Source organism: Ptychodera flava, chromosome 16 (assembly GCF_041260155.1).
Source record: "Ptychodera flava strain L36383 chromosome 16, AS_Pfla_20210202, whole genome shotgun sequence".
Taxonomy (NCBI): Eukaryota; Metazoa; Hemichordata; class Enteropneusta; family Ptychoderidae; genus Ptychodera; species Ptychodera flava.
This window is the reverse complement of record NC_091943.1, coordinates 31,885,426-31,901,843: the sequence shown is the minus strand read 5'-3', so window position 1 is coordinate 31,901,843 and position 16,418 is coordinate 31,885,426. Positions and strand designations below refer to the sequence as shown.

The 16,418-nt window shown below is 37.9% G+C and overlaps 1 protein-coding gene across 1 annotated transcript in view; it reads left to right on the top strand.

Moving 5' to 3' along the window:
• LOC139114612 (GTPase-activating protein and VPS9 domain-containing protein 1-like) overlaps positions 1–15,597 on the top strand; it is a 33,207-nt gene extending 17,610 nt beyond the window's left edge. Inside the window, exons 11-18 of the mRNA XM_070676431.1 lie at positions 723–833; positions 7,223–7,664; positions 8,751–8,885; positions 9,400–9,523; positions 10,427–10,493; positions 10,907–11,021; positions 11,308–11,446; positions 11,934–15,597. Coding sequence (XP_070532532.1) covers positions 723–833; positions 7,223–7,664; positions 8,751–8,885; positions 9,400–9,523; positions 10,427–10,493; positions 10,907–11,021; positions 11,308–11,446; positions 11,934–12,197 — 1,397 coding nt within the window. The 3' untranslated portion in view covers positions 12,198–15,597. The remainder of the gene's footprint in view (positions 1–722; positions 834–7,222; positions 7,665–8,750; positions 8,886–9,399; positions 9,524–10,426; positions 10,494–10,906; positions 11,022–11,307; positions 11,447–11,933) is intronic.
• The last annotated feature ends 821 nt before the right edge of the window (positions 15,598–16,418 follow it).

Below are 16,418 nucleotides of genomic sequence, written 5' to 3'. Positions count from 1 at the left end.
TCTCTTTGCATCGGATTTGGAGTAAACGAAAAAAAATTCCACAGCTTAAGTTCTCTCATAAAGGCATATGAATTGGTTCCTTTTTTCATCTGATTATTGTCTACTTAAGGTAGTACGAGCCTTGAAACTGAAAGATTTAAAGTTTCACTCAAACTTAACTCAAGGATCTTTCAAACTCTCTTCAACCTCTTTTCAAATTTTCTTTCAGTATCAAGAATGAAATTCGGGGATTGTGATGCAAATTTTGGTACCAGAAATAAAATTACCCAAAATCTGTTGAAATTTGAAATTCAAAATGGCCGTTATCCAAATGTTATCGTCCGAGCAAATATCACATTTTCGATTTTCACAAAAGCAAAACAGTGAAAACTTCATTTACTCTTCAAGCTCCAAAATCAGTCTGCCCATGCAGCATGGTAGCAAAGTGTTGTAAAAATGTTTGTCTGAAAATCTTTCTCCTGGTGTGCATCCTACCTCAATAATGTACCCCTACTTACCATGACAACGGCATCATGAACTCGTCCTCTGTGCAGTAGGTCATTTGAACCCTTTCACCCTGTCTTTTGATTAACTCATCCCATTGAAAACAGTAGGGATATACAAATCTGCTTATGATAGGGTAAACAGAATATCAAATGTTAGTATTATGCTGTGATTCTGCAATACCAAAAATTGTATTTTTGTATTTTACTTTGAATATTTTGTATACTTTTGTCCTCAAGCTGACTCAGATACTATCAAACCACAACAAGCGTTTTCCATGCCTGGTTCAGGAGGTGAAGAAATCCTTTCAAAGTACAAGAACATGGCTATCAGTGGCCAGAATGTAGAAGGTAATGTAATATATTGTCACATGATCACTTCAACACACACACTCTTTGGCTTTTCATTCACTCTGATGGTTCAAGATTAATCATGATCAAAACTACCACGTCAAAGATGTTAAATCAAGGCAGAGTCATACTATGTTTAATTACGCTTATGATAGACCGGAAGTGGACAATTATATGATAAACAGATTACAGAGTGATTTTTCCTATCGAGACAGAATAGTGTGATGACCTCCTATGCCAGGGATATAGTAATCAGGATATCTGGAAGTATGTCAAGTGAAATACAGTAATACTGCTATGTTCTGTCACCGTCCCTCCACCCACCATGGAGGGACGGTGGTTCTGTGCATACTGCTGATATCTTTACTGTAACAACAGTGACATTTTATACAGCCTCCTAGGAAAAGCTCTTTCAATGCACAATGTATGGGTATAAATTCAGTGACATTGAATGGTTTAGCTCCAGGTATGTGAGAGGTCTGAAATCGGCAGTCTGCGCCCTTAAACTGCGCTAGCGCATTTCAATTTGCGCTATCAATCTGCGCTCCTATTCTGCGCTATCGATCTGCGCCCCCATTCTGCGCTATCTATGGAATGTTGGAAGTTTAGTTTTGTAGCTGCGACATTTACGAAACTAACGCGATATAAATCCGTGGCACTTTGTGTCGAAATATATTTGTATTTACTTGTAACTTTATAGCTGTCGGTTGCCTCCCACCATCATGCCATTTCCAACACTTTGCAACACTATTTTTCATAATATTAGAAAACTTTCCAGTATTTCCGTAATGTATTTTTTAAAACTTCGACGTATGTCAGGATTGTCAGGACGACTGGTTATGAGTAACGTAAGATCAAATTTATTTCCGGTACAATCACGACATACATACATTCTGTGGACAGTGGATCCGACACAAAAGATATGTGAAGTAGTAAAAATTAGATGATTTTCTTTCTCGTATAAGGAGGTCGGGAAGTGATCAAGAAGTTTAAAGCTCAAAGTCAAGTTCTGACTCAAATTATGTTAGTATCCCCATGGTTAGACCATGGAGGTAGTAGCGACGGCGACTATTTCCCCGAGTCCAACAATGCACAGCAGAGTGAGTGGCAAGGCTGGCGACGCAACCCTGCAACATGGAATGGCACAAGTGGATAAAAATTATGTTTACGTTAGCATCACGATTTTCAACTTCTTTTTTGACGATTTCTTTGTCGATACTGAGAATTTCTGTTCATGTTCACAGAAACGTTTGAACCCGACAGATCATACATGTTCGCGACTTCCGTGATGATTGACAAGTCTACGTCCATGACGTCAAGCCTGCCGACGCGGTGGGTGACTTGTCAATGACGTAAAGTGTGAAGTAGGGTATACGTACTCGGTTTCAAATCTTCAAAAGTATCACTTGAAGTTGATCTTTTTGTGAAAGGAATCTTCTCATATTGTGTTCATTTTAATGGTTCGACATTTGGATATTCTTTGAATTCTACTCACTACATGATATGTTGATAAACTAGTACACTGTAGTGTTGTTTGTGTCGGAATGAGCAAGTGAATTGAGCAGTTTTTTACATCATCTTTGATTTCCCGACATTTTCAAAAACTAGCCATGTAAGGGAGAGAATAAAGCTTACAACCAGAACATCAAGGAAATCAACTACAAGGGAATCCAGTGTTACTCATATCAGTAAATTACATCATGTTTGTTTCTTGGAAGGTTATAACACATAGATGCACGTCCATGCAGTGGCAATTTTATGAGAGCGGCAACCGTTCATTATTTAATTGTTCAAACTTGTACATACAGTTCAAATTTTGTAAGTAATAAAACTTCCCTACGCATCTATCAGTACATTTTACGTGAACTTATTAGTCCCCACGGACACCGTCCGGGGGGACTTATAGGTTTGGTCATGTCCGTGTGTGCGTCCGTGCGTGCGTGCGTGCGTGTGTGCGTCCGTCTGTGCGTCCGTCCGTTCACGCAGATATCTCAGAGACGCCTGGAGCGATTTCGTTCAAACTTGGTACAAGGATAGTACCCTACCTCATACAGATGCACATCGATTTGTTTCACAATGCGATCAAATTTGGCTATGTTAGAGGACTTGTTAGTTTTCACCTCCATAGACTCCCATGTATAAGGCAGTCCATAGACTTCCATGTATAAGGCAGTCCATAGACTCCCATGTATAAGGCAGTCCATAGACTCCCATGTATAAGGCAGTCCATAGACTTCCATGTATAGGCAGTCCATAGACTCCATAAGGCAGTCCATAGACTCCCATGTATAAGGATTGGGTCATGTCCGTCCGTGAGTCCATCCATGAGTCCATCCGTTCACGCAGATATCTCAGACACTTTGACAAAATGTCACTTGACCTTGGTGACCTTTGACCTCGAATATACATATTTGTCCATAACTCAGTAACCACAAGTCCTAAACCTTTCATATATGGTATGATGGGACACCCTATGACACCACATATTGTACCTCATTAATTATGTGCATATCTAATTTTGAGCGAGCCAATAGAGCTAGAGGTCTGATTTTTGGTATATATGGATAACTTAGCAATACAATTTTTTTGACAAAATGTCACATGACCTCGATGACCTTTGACCTCAAATATACATATTTGTCCATAACTCAGGAACCACAAGTGGTACACCCTTCATATATGGTATGATGGCACAGCTTATGATGCCACATATTGTACCTCATTAATTATGCACATATCTAATTTTGAGCAAGCCAATAGAGCTAGAGGTCTGATTTTTGGTATATAGGGATAACTTAGCAATAAAATTTTTTTGACAAAATGTCACGTGACCTTGGTGACCTTTGACCTCAAATATACATATTTGTCCATAACTCAGTAACCACAAGTGCTACACCCTTCATGTATGGTATGATGGAACAGCTTATGACGCCACATATTGTACCTCATTAATTATGCACATATCTAATTTTGAGCAAGCAAATAGAGCTACAGGTCTGATTTTTGGCATATAGGAAAAACTTAGCAATACAATTATTTTGACAAAATGTCACATGACCTCGATGACCTTTGACCTCAATATACATATTTGTCCGTAACTCAGGAACCACAAGTGGTACACCCTTCATATGGTATGATGGGAGACCTTATGATGCTTCATACTGTACCTCATTAATTATGCATATATCTAATTCTGAGCAAAGCCATAGAGCTGGATGTCTGTCATACATATGCACATAGATTTGTTCTGTGATACGATCCAATAAGGCCGCCATGTGGCCATTTTATTACGATTCTTTCATGTCCTGAACTACAGCTCAGACATGTATCAAGCGAATTTATTCAAAAGTATTTTTATCACAGACCTAATGAAGAGGACTCTATCCTCTCTGAGGACCTGTAATCAAAGTACCCATTAACAAGTGGGGACTGTGTCATCAACGATGACTTGTTTTTGTTAGAAAGCAAAATCGTGAAAAAATGCAAACAAATCGCAGTTCACAAGGCTTTAGGAGAGGTTACATATGCAATTTTCGACATTCAAAATCAAAAGACGGCCAACGCACTTCGATCAAAGCTCATGCAGTACAAGAGCAGCACGATCTCGTCCCGTATAACAAGATACTGGCAAACATTGATATTTTTCACCTTATTTGCGTTAACATACATGTAAACGAACTTCAAACGAAATTGCAATTGCAGAAGTCGGACATTTCAACTCTCGGGGGCCCGGACCAGATTTACAATAGGGATGAACTATTAGTTTTACCGCCGTAGAGGCACCTGTCTCATTTACGATATATCAATCAGCTATCTCTATAGGTTACTTTATTAATAAAGATCCATCGTGTGGTAAACAGTGTTACCTGTAATCTGGTAACAGTTGTGTAACAAGCCATCGAATATGTTCCCAGCGAAACTGATAGTGATTTTGTAGCTCATTCTTTACTATTTTTCATAGTTTTTGGTAGCCGCTAACAGACACTTCGTGTTCGTGTCGGCTACATGGACGATCTGCCCAGCGATAGCCTAAATTCGAGTGAACAACCGTTTTCAAAGTTTTTTGCAAGTGGGGCACAAGACGTCGGAATGGAAGATCACCGTGACGTTTTCAGCAATATAGTTATTAGAAACATTAGAAACATAGTGGTAGTGCCAGTGGCCACCCCGGCAGCCACAACTCTGTAATCTCGCCACTTGCTAGCATTTTTGGGGGTGGTCACGGCACTCTGTGGAATATAGACTTTTGACTAGTAGTAATAAAGTTACCCCTACTTGACCCAAACACCGTGGTGCATGCATGTATTTATTTCTATACCGGAGACGGCAATTTAAAACCGCAACCACATCTTTGCTAAATCTGGTTTAAATCCAATTTTCGAACGTTTATTAACTGTATACTGTTGTCTCAACAGTTACAATCTGGTTACCAGAGTTCACAGTCAAGATGAAGATGTCGAAACTTGTGTAAAAAAGTCTATCCGATCGAGACCTGTGTGCTGTCGTCGCGCGATGGCGTTGGACATTCACTTGTTCCTGACTCACGTTGTCTATACTTCCTGTCTCGCGCGGCAATTTATGCGTGTTCTTTGTGAAAAATGATTGTCAAGTTCATATCAGCGCCGACATCTGTGCAAACGGGACGTCGGTTGTAGTTTTCCTACCTCAAGATGAAACGAAGACATCTAACTCTTGACAACATAAAATGTTTGTTGTATTTTCTTATAATTAATAGCTTTTGCACCGCGCTGCAAACCTGTCGCCCTTTGTTACGACGGGAGCGATTGACTCGTGTTATTTTTTCAAACTTTATTTATATGTGTTCTTGTACCGATTTTAGCTGATAGTTTGCCATTTTAGTAATATTTCAGGAATTTCCCGGTACGATGTGACCCAACACTTTTCCCCAAAAGAAAGTCCTGGCAGTTTTCGTTTTGTTTTGGAGAGAATGTAGGACCGGATTATCGAGCAACGAAAATCGTGGCCGAGATCAAGCGTCGCAAGCGTTTTGTAAGCGTCTGGAAGTACATTTTCAGGTCACTTGAACTGGTTTACTTCCTTCCTTCCGGTATATAGGGCCACCCCCCCCCCCCCCTCCGCGCTCCGATCTATATCCGTCAGCCAAGCGTACGTGCAGGATCTACCGATGTATGGTCGACTTTAAGTTGGAATAAGTTAAATTTAGTTCGAACTTATTTTAAATTCTCAGTCAGAACAGTAAGCTCATTCAAAAAGGCTTGGCTAGTAAAACATTTGAACGAGATCATGCGCTACGTCATTACCGAATAGATGACCGAATATGTTGAATAAAATACGCGTGTCATCTTCCTTGAGTACGGGGACAGTTGATGAAGCCGTGTCGGTGTGAATAATGCATATTGCATGGAAAGTTTTCGTATTTTCATCGACCGGTCAACCTTTAATGGCTAGTTTTATGCACATATTTGCACTTCAACGAGTTTTAACATTGAAAACCACTAACCGTGGGCCACAGTTCAGCATGACAACACGTACGTCCTAGCTGTTCAGTGCACTCACAATCACATCGATTGTGAACCTGTCAACTAGCGGCCGAGTGAACGTACAACCTTACTGAACCTGTATGTACACACCTATTTGATTTACAGGGGACTGTCTACTGATTCTACAATATATTGAATTTTTTCATCCACAATGTATCACATCCGAGTCAATGAATGAGCCGGACGGGGCGAGAGTTTGTAGAGCGACAGTGCCAGTCCGAGGGACGTAAATGTCGGGACTGTTTCAAACCGCGGATACGTGGTTAAGTTAAGTGGTTGTGTCGTTTCTATCACACTCATACATGTAGTTTACATGTTTGGAAAGTCAAAAAAGTACGTAGGTGTATGTCGAGAAGGCAGAATTTTGAAAGGTCAACTCTATCTCCACGTAGGTCTGGCAGCCATCGGTGATACAGGACTCACTAACAGGGTCCTAAATGCAGCTCCCTAAATGCGCCTGTAGCACCATGTCTCGATCCGATGTCATATCAAATGATGGAAATAGTAAAATCATAATCGACGTAGTACGTTCTTGTGCTAGTTGGGTCGTTTTCACAGCACATATGGTTTGGAGAAATAGAGAGCGCAAAACAGGGGCGCAGATCGATAGCGCAAAATGGGAGCGCAGTTTGATAGCGCAGAATGGGAGCGCAGATTGATAGCGCAAATTGAAATGCGCTAGCGCAGTTTGGGGGCGCATACTGCCGATTTCAGACCTCTCACATAGCTCATGGTTTAGGCAGACAGCTCAGGCAGAAATATTACTCACTGAGTAACTGTAACAATACGAAAATATTACAGAGACTTTCTGTTGAGGATCTGACTGCATTTTTCTTAACATAACTGTTTGTCTCTTTGTTCATGCAGTCGCAGGACCTGAAGAGATTCTAAACAAATATCGACACAAGTTAGACATGTCATCGTCAGGAAATGATGGAGCGTTGGTGAATTTATCGTCAGAGGAACATGAACAGAACGGCGAGCATGGTGATCACACTGATGGCGCTATCATCACGGGTGATAACATTGAATCAACCTATCCATTCACTGACGCCAAACGAAAACTTAGAATTGTCCTGTGTTCAGCAGACTTCCACACGCTACCGTGGCTGACCAATTTCTCAACGGCCGCCTCGCAGCGGATCAATCTGGTTGGAAACCCAGTCAGCGGTAGCAAAGAGAACAATGATAATGAACTTGTAGCTTTTCTCAAAGTACAGCTGGCTGAGGCTATTAATTTGCAAGATAAGTCATTGATAGCTCAGCTTCATGAAACACTTAGATGTGTCAGACAGTTTGATGCAGATGGGTAAGTTTGCCATGTTTGGTGTAATATACACCATAGTATTCCCCAAGCTGGAATTATTGCCTATCTCCTATGTTATGACATTCAAACCTGTGTTCAGTTGTCACAAAAGGGACCACGAAAAAGTGACCACTATATGGAGGTGGCCTTTCTATGTAGTGTGGGTGTGACATTTAATACTTTCAGTGTAGGTAATATGCTGAGTGGTGAATTAGGAAAAGATAAGAGCAACTATGATGAGTTCAGTGTCATAATCTCTTAAAAATCACGATGAATGTATTTCATTTCTGAAAGAATTGTAATGCAGATATAAAGATAGATCAAAATAGACTAAATTCTAGCTTTCCATTCTCAGCATCAGATCATTCAGAGTCAGATATACTGACCATTAAACACAGCTTTTGTACCAAATTGGAGGAATTACATGCGGCCACTGACCACATAAAAGAGGTGGCTGTCTTGTAGAGGGCCTTTGACATGTAAAATGTTACGGGACTGCCACAATGTGACCACTATAGAGAGGTGACCACTATGTAAGAGTGACTAGTAAGACAGGTTTGACTGTATTAGTTCCAGAGTCCCTGCAAAGGTGCCCTCAGGAACTGTTGGTTTTACCTCCCTCGGAATTAGTATGTCTTGATAAGTCCTGCATGTCAGTTTGTAATATAGCCAACATGCGCTATGGTACAGAATGATAAAATGGTATATTGTGAAATTACTGATGAGTTTAAATATGAGTGACAATTTGTGTACCTTATGTTTACTCAGATATTTATCAATTTCATAAAGGGTTGTTGACAGAATTTCAAATTTGCTGATAGACTATTCAGAAAATTCCAAGAACAGCATGAAATTATGTGTCAATAGATCTCAATAGAATATCACGTCAAGTTACACCATCTTTGAATCCAACAAAAGTGTAATTTACATCTACAGAAGCTGGGATCCACCAGTACACTGTCCTCTGTCAACACTTGTGCAAAAGTGTCATTTTGCTTTCTCCCTGTTGAATACCATTTACCATTTATGTTGGTTTTTTCAGATATATGAGAATAAATTTCTCATTTTGATTGTTTTTGTGTCATATAGGAGCAAGAAGTTACTGCATTCATTGCAGCAAGACTACCTCAATAGATCACCTTATATTTCATATTTAGTTCGAAGTAGGAAAGGATTGCTAGCCACCAAAGCCCACTTAGAGAGACTACTAGAGAGAGTGGAAAGGTAATGGGATCTTCTCTAGATTTGACAGACAAGACACACAAGACTAGATACCATTTGTTATGTACAGCCCCATGATGGCAAATCAAGAGTGACTTTTAGAACATCACACTAGCATGTCCTTCATATGTTCATGCATACACAATTTCCTTGTATTTTTCATGATGTACAAGTTCTGTGACACATAGTTTTGTAGTTTCTCACCTATATGAGATAAAATGTTTTTGATCACTCTGAAAAACTCTTTCTTTAACAAAGCATTCCCTTTTAACATCAGTAGGAAAACAAATGCTTTAACTCACTGGTGAGATGTATCATTAAAAAGTGTCAAGATTTTTCCACAGTACATATACATGTAAGTGAGGAGGTACATAAATTATTTACATATACATACATTTCACAGGGTCAAGAATGGGGTCAGACATGTAATAACTCATAGAATTCATATTACCAGTTCTTGTAATCTTCAGTATTCTTTTCCACTTATTTCATGAGATTGTCTTTATTTCCTTTGCAGAGATAAAACTGTGTGCAATAAGTATTTCACAGCGCAGTGCGTCCGTCACTTCTTAGAAAGGCAGGAAACTGCGGTACAAAAGTTTGTTGACGATTTCAAAGAACTCACTGTTTCCGATGAAAAGGTAAGTGATTGACTTCTTCCTTTGAAGTACATAAAATTGTGTTGAATCAATTGAAGGCATATTAAACACTGAAAAATTGCAGAAACTCAACTTTGAAAAAGTTAAAGGCATGTTTCTGGACAAAACTTTTCAAATAAAAGATATGAAAAAATTTTGATGTTTAATATTTATTAAATGTTATGACAAAAACATGTAGTACGTATGTATTATACAATAATACTTACAATCTTAAAACTGATACAAAGTCAGGCAAGTTGACTCTATGTAAAGTGTCACGTTTCAAGTGACTGAAGACAAGTAATTTAGATTGTGAAGTGGATGATATGATGGTAGATGGTAGACCTTCATCTTCAGAGACCTATTTGGAAAAGACATTTTGTAAAACAGTAAACAAAAAATTATCGTGAGAGCAGTATGACAAATGATGATGAATAATGAAAATAGAGGATAATCAGTGATGCACTGAAAGTGTTCAGGAAATCTAAGTCTCATTCAAGGTTAAGGTGAAATGCGCCTCAGGGACAGATATTCAGACTCAACCTTTTGCAGTACTGTTTTGGTCTACTACTTATTGGGCCTCACTTTGAAGCTCATAAAATGAAACAAGTTTTCACCGGCAAATTTTTGAAAATCAAAATTTTATTGTTTTCCCCGTACACATGGCATGCCATTTTGAGCTTCAAGTGGCAGGGAATATTTGGTAATTTGTTTGCCTAGTGCCAAAGTTTTCAAACTGGCCCCTGATTTTATTCTAGATATCAAAAGGGGAGGGTCTAAGTTTCCTTTAGAAAAGTCTGGGCAAAAGTTTAAATCTTTGAATTTCAAGGCATGAACTACCTTAAATATGCCGTAAGACTGGAGGTGTATGCTATCGATGAGACTTGCAAATATTTCATTACATAGACTGACCATGTTGAAGAATTCTTACATTACCTGTATACATGGATATCACAGGATCCAATATGGCAAGGTGGGTACATAGAAAACCTGATTAATCAGTGTTTTTATAAAGCAGCTCCGTATTTTTTTTTTGCCCAGGGTGTAAGAATATACAGAAATGTTCTCCTATGCTGTGATATCCGTAACAGGCCTCTAACCAATATCTCAGACCTCAGTCAGCAACGGATACGGAGTCTTTTCCATGAATGTTAAAAAAAATTACACCGCCATTGTTTTGCGCATGCTCTGAGCATTCTGATTTGCCAAGTCTTGCAGTATGTTTCACATTTAATGTGTTTATGGAGATGAAGTCCTTGTGGTATACAAAAAGCCATGAACAAAGAAAAATAAAAATTCACATTATATAAGTATTGTAATTATGAAATATTTTGGCATGAATGGTCAAAGTCAAGGTCATCATATTTTTTCCCCTTGTATGTACAGCTGCCAGTGAAGAGCAGAAAGAAGATGCCCAGGTAGCCACAGAGAGGGCAATAATGAGTTCAATTTATAAACTAGCATTGTATCCAAATGGTGATGGAGACAGTATGAGAGATCAGTAAGTGTATACATTGTACAAATTTCTGTTTCAATTTCATATGCAAACGTATTTGTTAGCTTATGTTTCTTTGATGTGTTTTACATTACGTGTTTTAGTTCTTGTCAATGACATATTCTTGGAATTTTGTGCAGATGCATTGTTCTTGGATGAAGCAGGCTTGGGGGCAAATTGTTGCTAAGAAAAATGTAATACTTATGTTATTAGATTTTATTGCTTTTGATCAGAATAATGCTATAATTGTTAAGACACTCTAATCAATGTTTTAATTCTATCCCGAATGTAGAGTACTCCATGATTACATCAAGAAATTGTCCAAATCTGTGACAGCCAGCCACAAGGCATTATTAATACCAGAGAAATACAGAAAAGAGTCCCCCTGGCCATCTGCACAGGCTGAAATACTTACCATCAATGCTTACAAGGTAAGTCGGTGTAACACCAATGGTGATATTTTTCAGTTTCAGTGTTTGACATCTCATCTCTGCAGCAACTTAGTTTCCCCAAGTCTTGATTGATTTGTAGTGATGCTACAACCGTCAAGTTTTGATTTGATATTTCTCCTATTTAATGCATATCAATACTCAATAATTGTTGACAAATCAACATTACAGTCACTTATTTTCATTGTTTCGAAATTGAATATGAAATCATTTTGGAGATTTCCTAAGCATAAAGGTTCTGGGACAGTTATCCCGTAAGCATTTACTTGACACCTACCTAAACCCTATCCCTAACTGTAAGTGATGGTTGGAAATATTGGGGTGTTAAATTTCATGGAAATAGCCATCCTAACATGTGGCAGAAGACAGATATTGAAATCATAAACTTGGTAAAAAGAGAATATATGTGCAAAGATACTGATGTAAAAGAGAGGCCATGTTTATGATACCAGTTTTACTTTCTTCACAGACACCCAAGGATAAGCTCCAATGTGTGATGCGATGTTGCTCTACCATCATGAACCTACTGAGTATGGCCAACGAGAACTCAGTACCCGGCGCCGACGATTTCGTTCCTGTCCTGGTCTACGTACTTATCAAAGCCAACCCACCTAGCTTACTTTCCACAATACAGTATGTCAACAGTTTTTACGATAAACGTCTCAGCGGTGAAGAACAGTATTGGTGGATGCAGTTCTGTGCTGCTATTGAGTTTATCAAAACTATAGATTGATTTATCCATCCCCCTTCAAAAATTTTTTTACAACCCTGTTAGTTGTTATTCATATTTTGGATATTTATACAGAGAGTAAGGTTGAGGGCATGAATTTCACATTTACAGATGGTTAGAGGTATACTCAGAGTATAGAAATTATAATAATGTACACCTCTAATGTAAGCATACCCATAGCTGTGTTATCAAATATTACTGATTGGAATGTTTTTTTGATATTTCATCATTGTTTGAGGCACCAAGATGTTTTTTAGTTCCAATAGTTGTGTAAGGAGTCTTCAACAAATTCTGCTAACAGTTAGCCTAGGCAAGATTTGCTCTGTTTTTTCCCTTCTCTCTGTATCTAAAGAGATCATTTCAAAACAAAAATCAAAAGCCAGCAAAAAATCATTTATTTCTTTCATGTGACTTGTAGTATTGATCATAGGACGGCCTCTTAATGGATAATTTTGATAAAATTTCTGTGAAATACAAAAATTCTTCTTGTTTCATATCATTTACAGAAGCTTCTTTTGAATATTTCTGCACTTTGCCATGCTATTTAGAATCAGTTTTATCTGAGTTAAAATAAGTAAGCGTTATAGATTTGCTGAAAACATTGAAAGTATCAAGCATATCTGTCTCTATGGTAACAGTCACGTATATTACCTGAAATGAACATGAATTTAAGGTAGTATGTGCTGCGAAAGTGAAAGACATGAAACTTTGGCTCAAACTTTCCTCAATGAAACTTTTAACTCTTCTCTTGCCAAAGCAAGAATAAAAATTAGGGGTCACCGTGCAAGTTCAGTATTAGAGAAACACATTACTTTACGTTTACCAATATTTAAAATTCAACATGGCAGCAACCCCTGTGTTAACTCTACGGGGAAAAGTAGAATTTTTTATTTTTTAAAAACAAAGACAGTGAAAATTTGTCTTACTTTGAGAGTTTAAAAAATGAGCCCGTCGAAGTGGTAGATGAGAAAAGTAGTGAAAAAATTTGAGTCTGAATATCTGCCCCCGGTCGAGGCACATACAACCTTAAAGGTATACAGTCACCTGTAATCTAAATATGCCCATATATGGTCAATGGGATGTTCCTTGGTATTCAAAATGCCCATGTGAGGGCGCTGTTTTTAAAAAGCGGCCACCCGCTTAAAATCTGTGATTGGTTAGATTTTCTCTTTCCATGGTAACTGTGGCAAAATTGGAACAGGTGACAGTATACCTTTAATGAGAAACTTTTTCAGGTCTTAGCAGGGCATAGCTAACCTAGCGGCCAGGCAAGTACTGATAGTAACCACTACTCAAAGTTACATTTTTGTATAACATTGCATTGTCTTCAGATGAACTACAGGTATGAAATGTGAAACTGTCAATAGAGAGTGATTTATGTCAACAAACATGTTGAAGCCTGCATATGAAATCAAAATGAAAATTAATATTTGTAAACATAGAAAAGATAAAGTTGAGAAAGTCAGTACTGTAAATGGGTATGCTGTAGAAGTCTGACAAAATGATCTTTTAGTTTTTGTAGCATTTAAAAATATGTCTATTGTATTTCATGAAAAGATGTTTGTTTCAGTAGAAGACATGATTGCATGTGCAATATCTGATAATGTGTGTGAGTTGCATTTCTAGTACCATCCATAGTCTTGATGGTTTATTCTCACATTTGTAGGCTTTGATGTAAATCCAACCATACAGTTGCCATAAGTGTTCTCATATGCATGAAAGGGGATATTTGCAAAGATATGTCCTTTGTTAGGCAAATATCTCAAAACTACGATACATCCCCTCTTTATGATCTACCGGTATTACGGTTCTGGAAGAGTTATCCCCGGGATGTTTACCCTCACAACTGGTGGATGAGGGTTGTAAAGGGGGTACATGTCCAGGGTGTAGCTGTCTTGATACCACTATCACTGAAATAAGTTCAACAGAAAATAGAGATTTTTTTGTCACGTCATCTGTGGTTCCACATACAATGTCTGTGGTTCAACATACAGTGTCTATGGTTCTACATACAGTGTCTATGGTTCCACATACAGTGTCTATGGTTCCACATACAGTGTCTATGGTTCCACATACAATTATGGTTCCACATACTATGTCTATGGTGTCACACATTCAATGTCTATGGTTCCACATACAAAGTCTATGGTTCCACATATTATGTCTATGGTTCCACATACAATAACCACATAAACCTCAGAGCAAACCACTATCACACATGGATTTTACAAGTGTAGAGTAGAACAGTATGCATGTCATAGAAGCCAATACGTTCAACTTTCAATTGAACTGAGTTTGAACACTGCAAGCCTCATTGAGCAACAGCAACTGTTAGATGTAAAACCCTGTTTGTTACAAAATAAGATCACTCCATATGTAGAAGCTACAGCACTTGGCTTGTATCTAAATATTGTATCTTATTAAAATTGCAAAGAGTGTCTACAACAGGGTAATTGCTGCTACCAAGTAAACGTTACCATGGAAATTGATAGCCTCATTTCCGAATAGTCAACATTAACAATGCAAACGTTCACTTATACAGCACCAAATGGATGGAATCAGGCATATTAGTGTATTTGTCATGAAAGTACATGGCAGTGTAAATAATATACTGGGCCAATTGCTATTGAAAATACTCACATACAGGAAGTATGTCATATGAGATGAAAGGCATCCAGGTATGCCCCAACCTTATAACTGAAACCAGAGACCTCTACCAAGCTGCTGTAGCTTGTCTTATATTAGCACTATAGTATCTCATACTTCAGTGAATTAAGGATGATTTTTGACTTGTCTATGATATTGATTTTTCTTTCGAAATGAATATATTAAAAGTGATGTAAAGTGGCCAAAAACATGATATAGAGTGGCCAGTGCTATTGATGTTGTATGTGCTGTTTTGCCATATCAGAGAGATATGCCGAAAATTCATTTTAGAAATTTAGGATTGTTAACATTTGTACAAATTGTTTTTTAATTTGTTTTTTTTTTCAATGAACTGATAACAGGTTGGTTTAAAGTTAAGTGGCCAAAAAATTGAAAGGCCAGTGCTATTAAAGCTTTATGTGATGTATTGCCGTATGAGAGAGGGATGCCAAAAATTCATTTCAATATTTATGGTGATTGTTGGTATTTACACAGATTTATTCTTCTTTCAAACGAGCCTTGGCATGTGATTTGTAATGGCAAAAAAGATTGAATAGGGCTGAAGAAGTTTTGTACGCCCTGTTGCCAGGCCAATATTGAAAATTGAAATAAAGGAATGCATTGAGTCATCCAGAACATGGATTCATCAGAATGCTCATCTCTTGGTATAATCTTTGCCTAAGTGTTTCAAAAATAACTACCCTTTAAGGAGTTGGCCATGTCTCCAATATGGCTGACTCTCTGTATTTTAAATGCATGTGTCTGAAGTCACAACATGTAATTATGATTCTTTGCCTCTGTAGAGCCTCTTTTGAAATGGGGGTGGAGGGGTGGGGTGGAGGTGGAGAGAGAAAGCACTGTATCGTTAATTGTCTTACCCTATAAGCTTGACTATTGATAATGAACTCACAAATCCAAGTTCTCTTCATCAAGCTTTGCCTGTCATACATGTACCCTAAAGATACGATGATATTTTGCGTAAAGCAAGTATATTTTTGGAAAGATAAAAGATGTCACAGTGTTTTGTAATAGTTTGTAGACTTGTAGGAGAAATGAGAGCCTGAGTATCAAAATTTAATGTCTCCTTTCAAATGTTAGCAGTGAAGTGTTGTCCAAATGATCTCTTGATGTATAGATTTACTGTAAACATAACTTTGTTATGTGAAAATTGTGCTACACAGCTAGCTGAAAGATGTATAATTTCGTGGTGTAGTTTGTCTATGCAGGTAGCTGTTTATGGCAATAATTACATTACTAACAACAGTCCCATCTATGAGACATACTCAGAGTACACGCTAAACTCAGTGTTAAAATTGATGTGTAAGAAAAAGCTATATTGTGGCAAAATATATGTGTGCTTGCTTTTTGCAGTTTACTAGCTGTCTTACAGGGTAACAAATATGAGTTTTCCTTTGAGCTATGCCGCTGTAATTGTACACAGGATTCTACTGTTCCATGTATTAATCATTATAAGTCAACAATTTTACAGTATATGGTGGAAACCTTCACCCTGATTTCACCATTGTAAATTTATTGGAACATTTTTTCTGCAACCTATTAGGCCAATCTTACTGACGA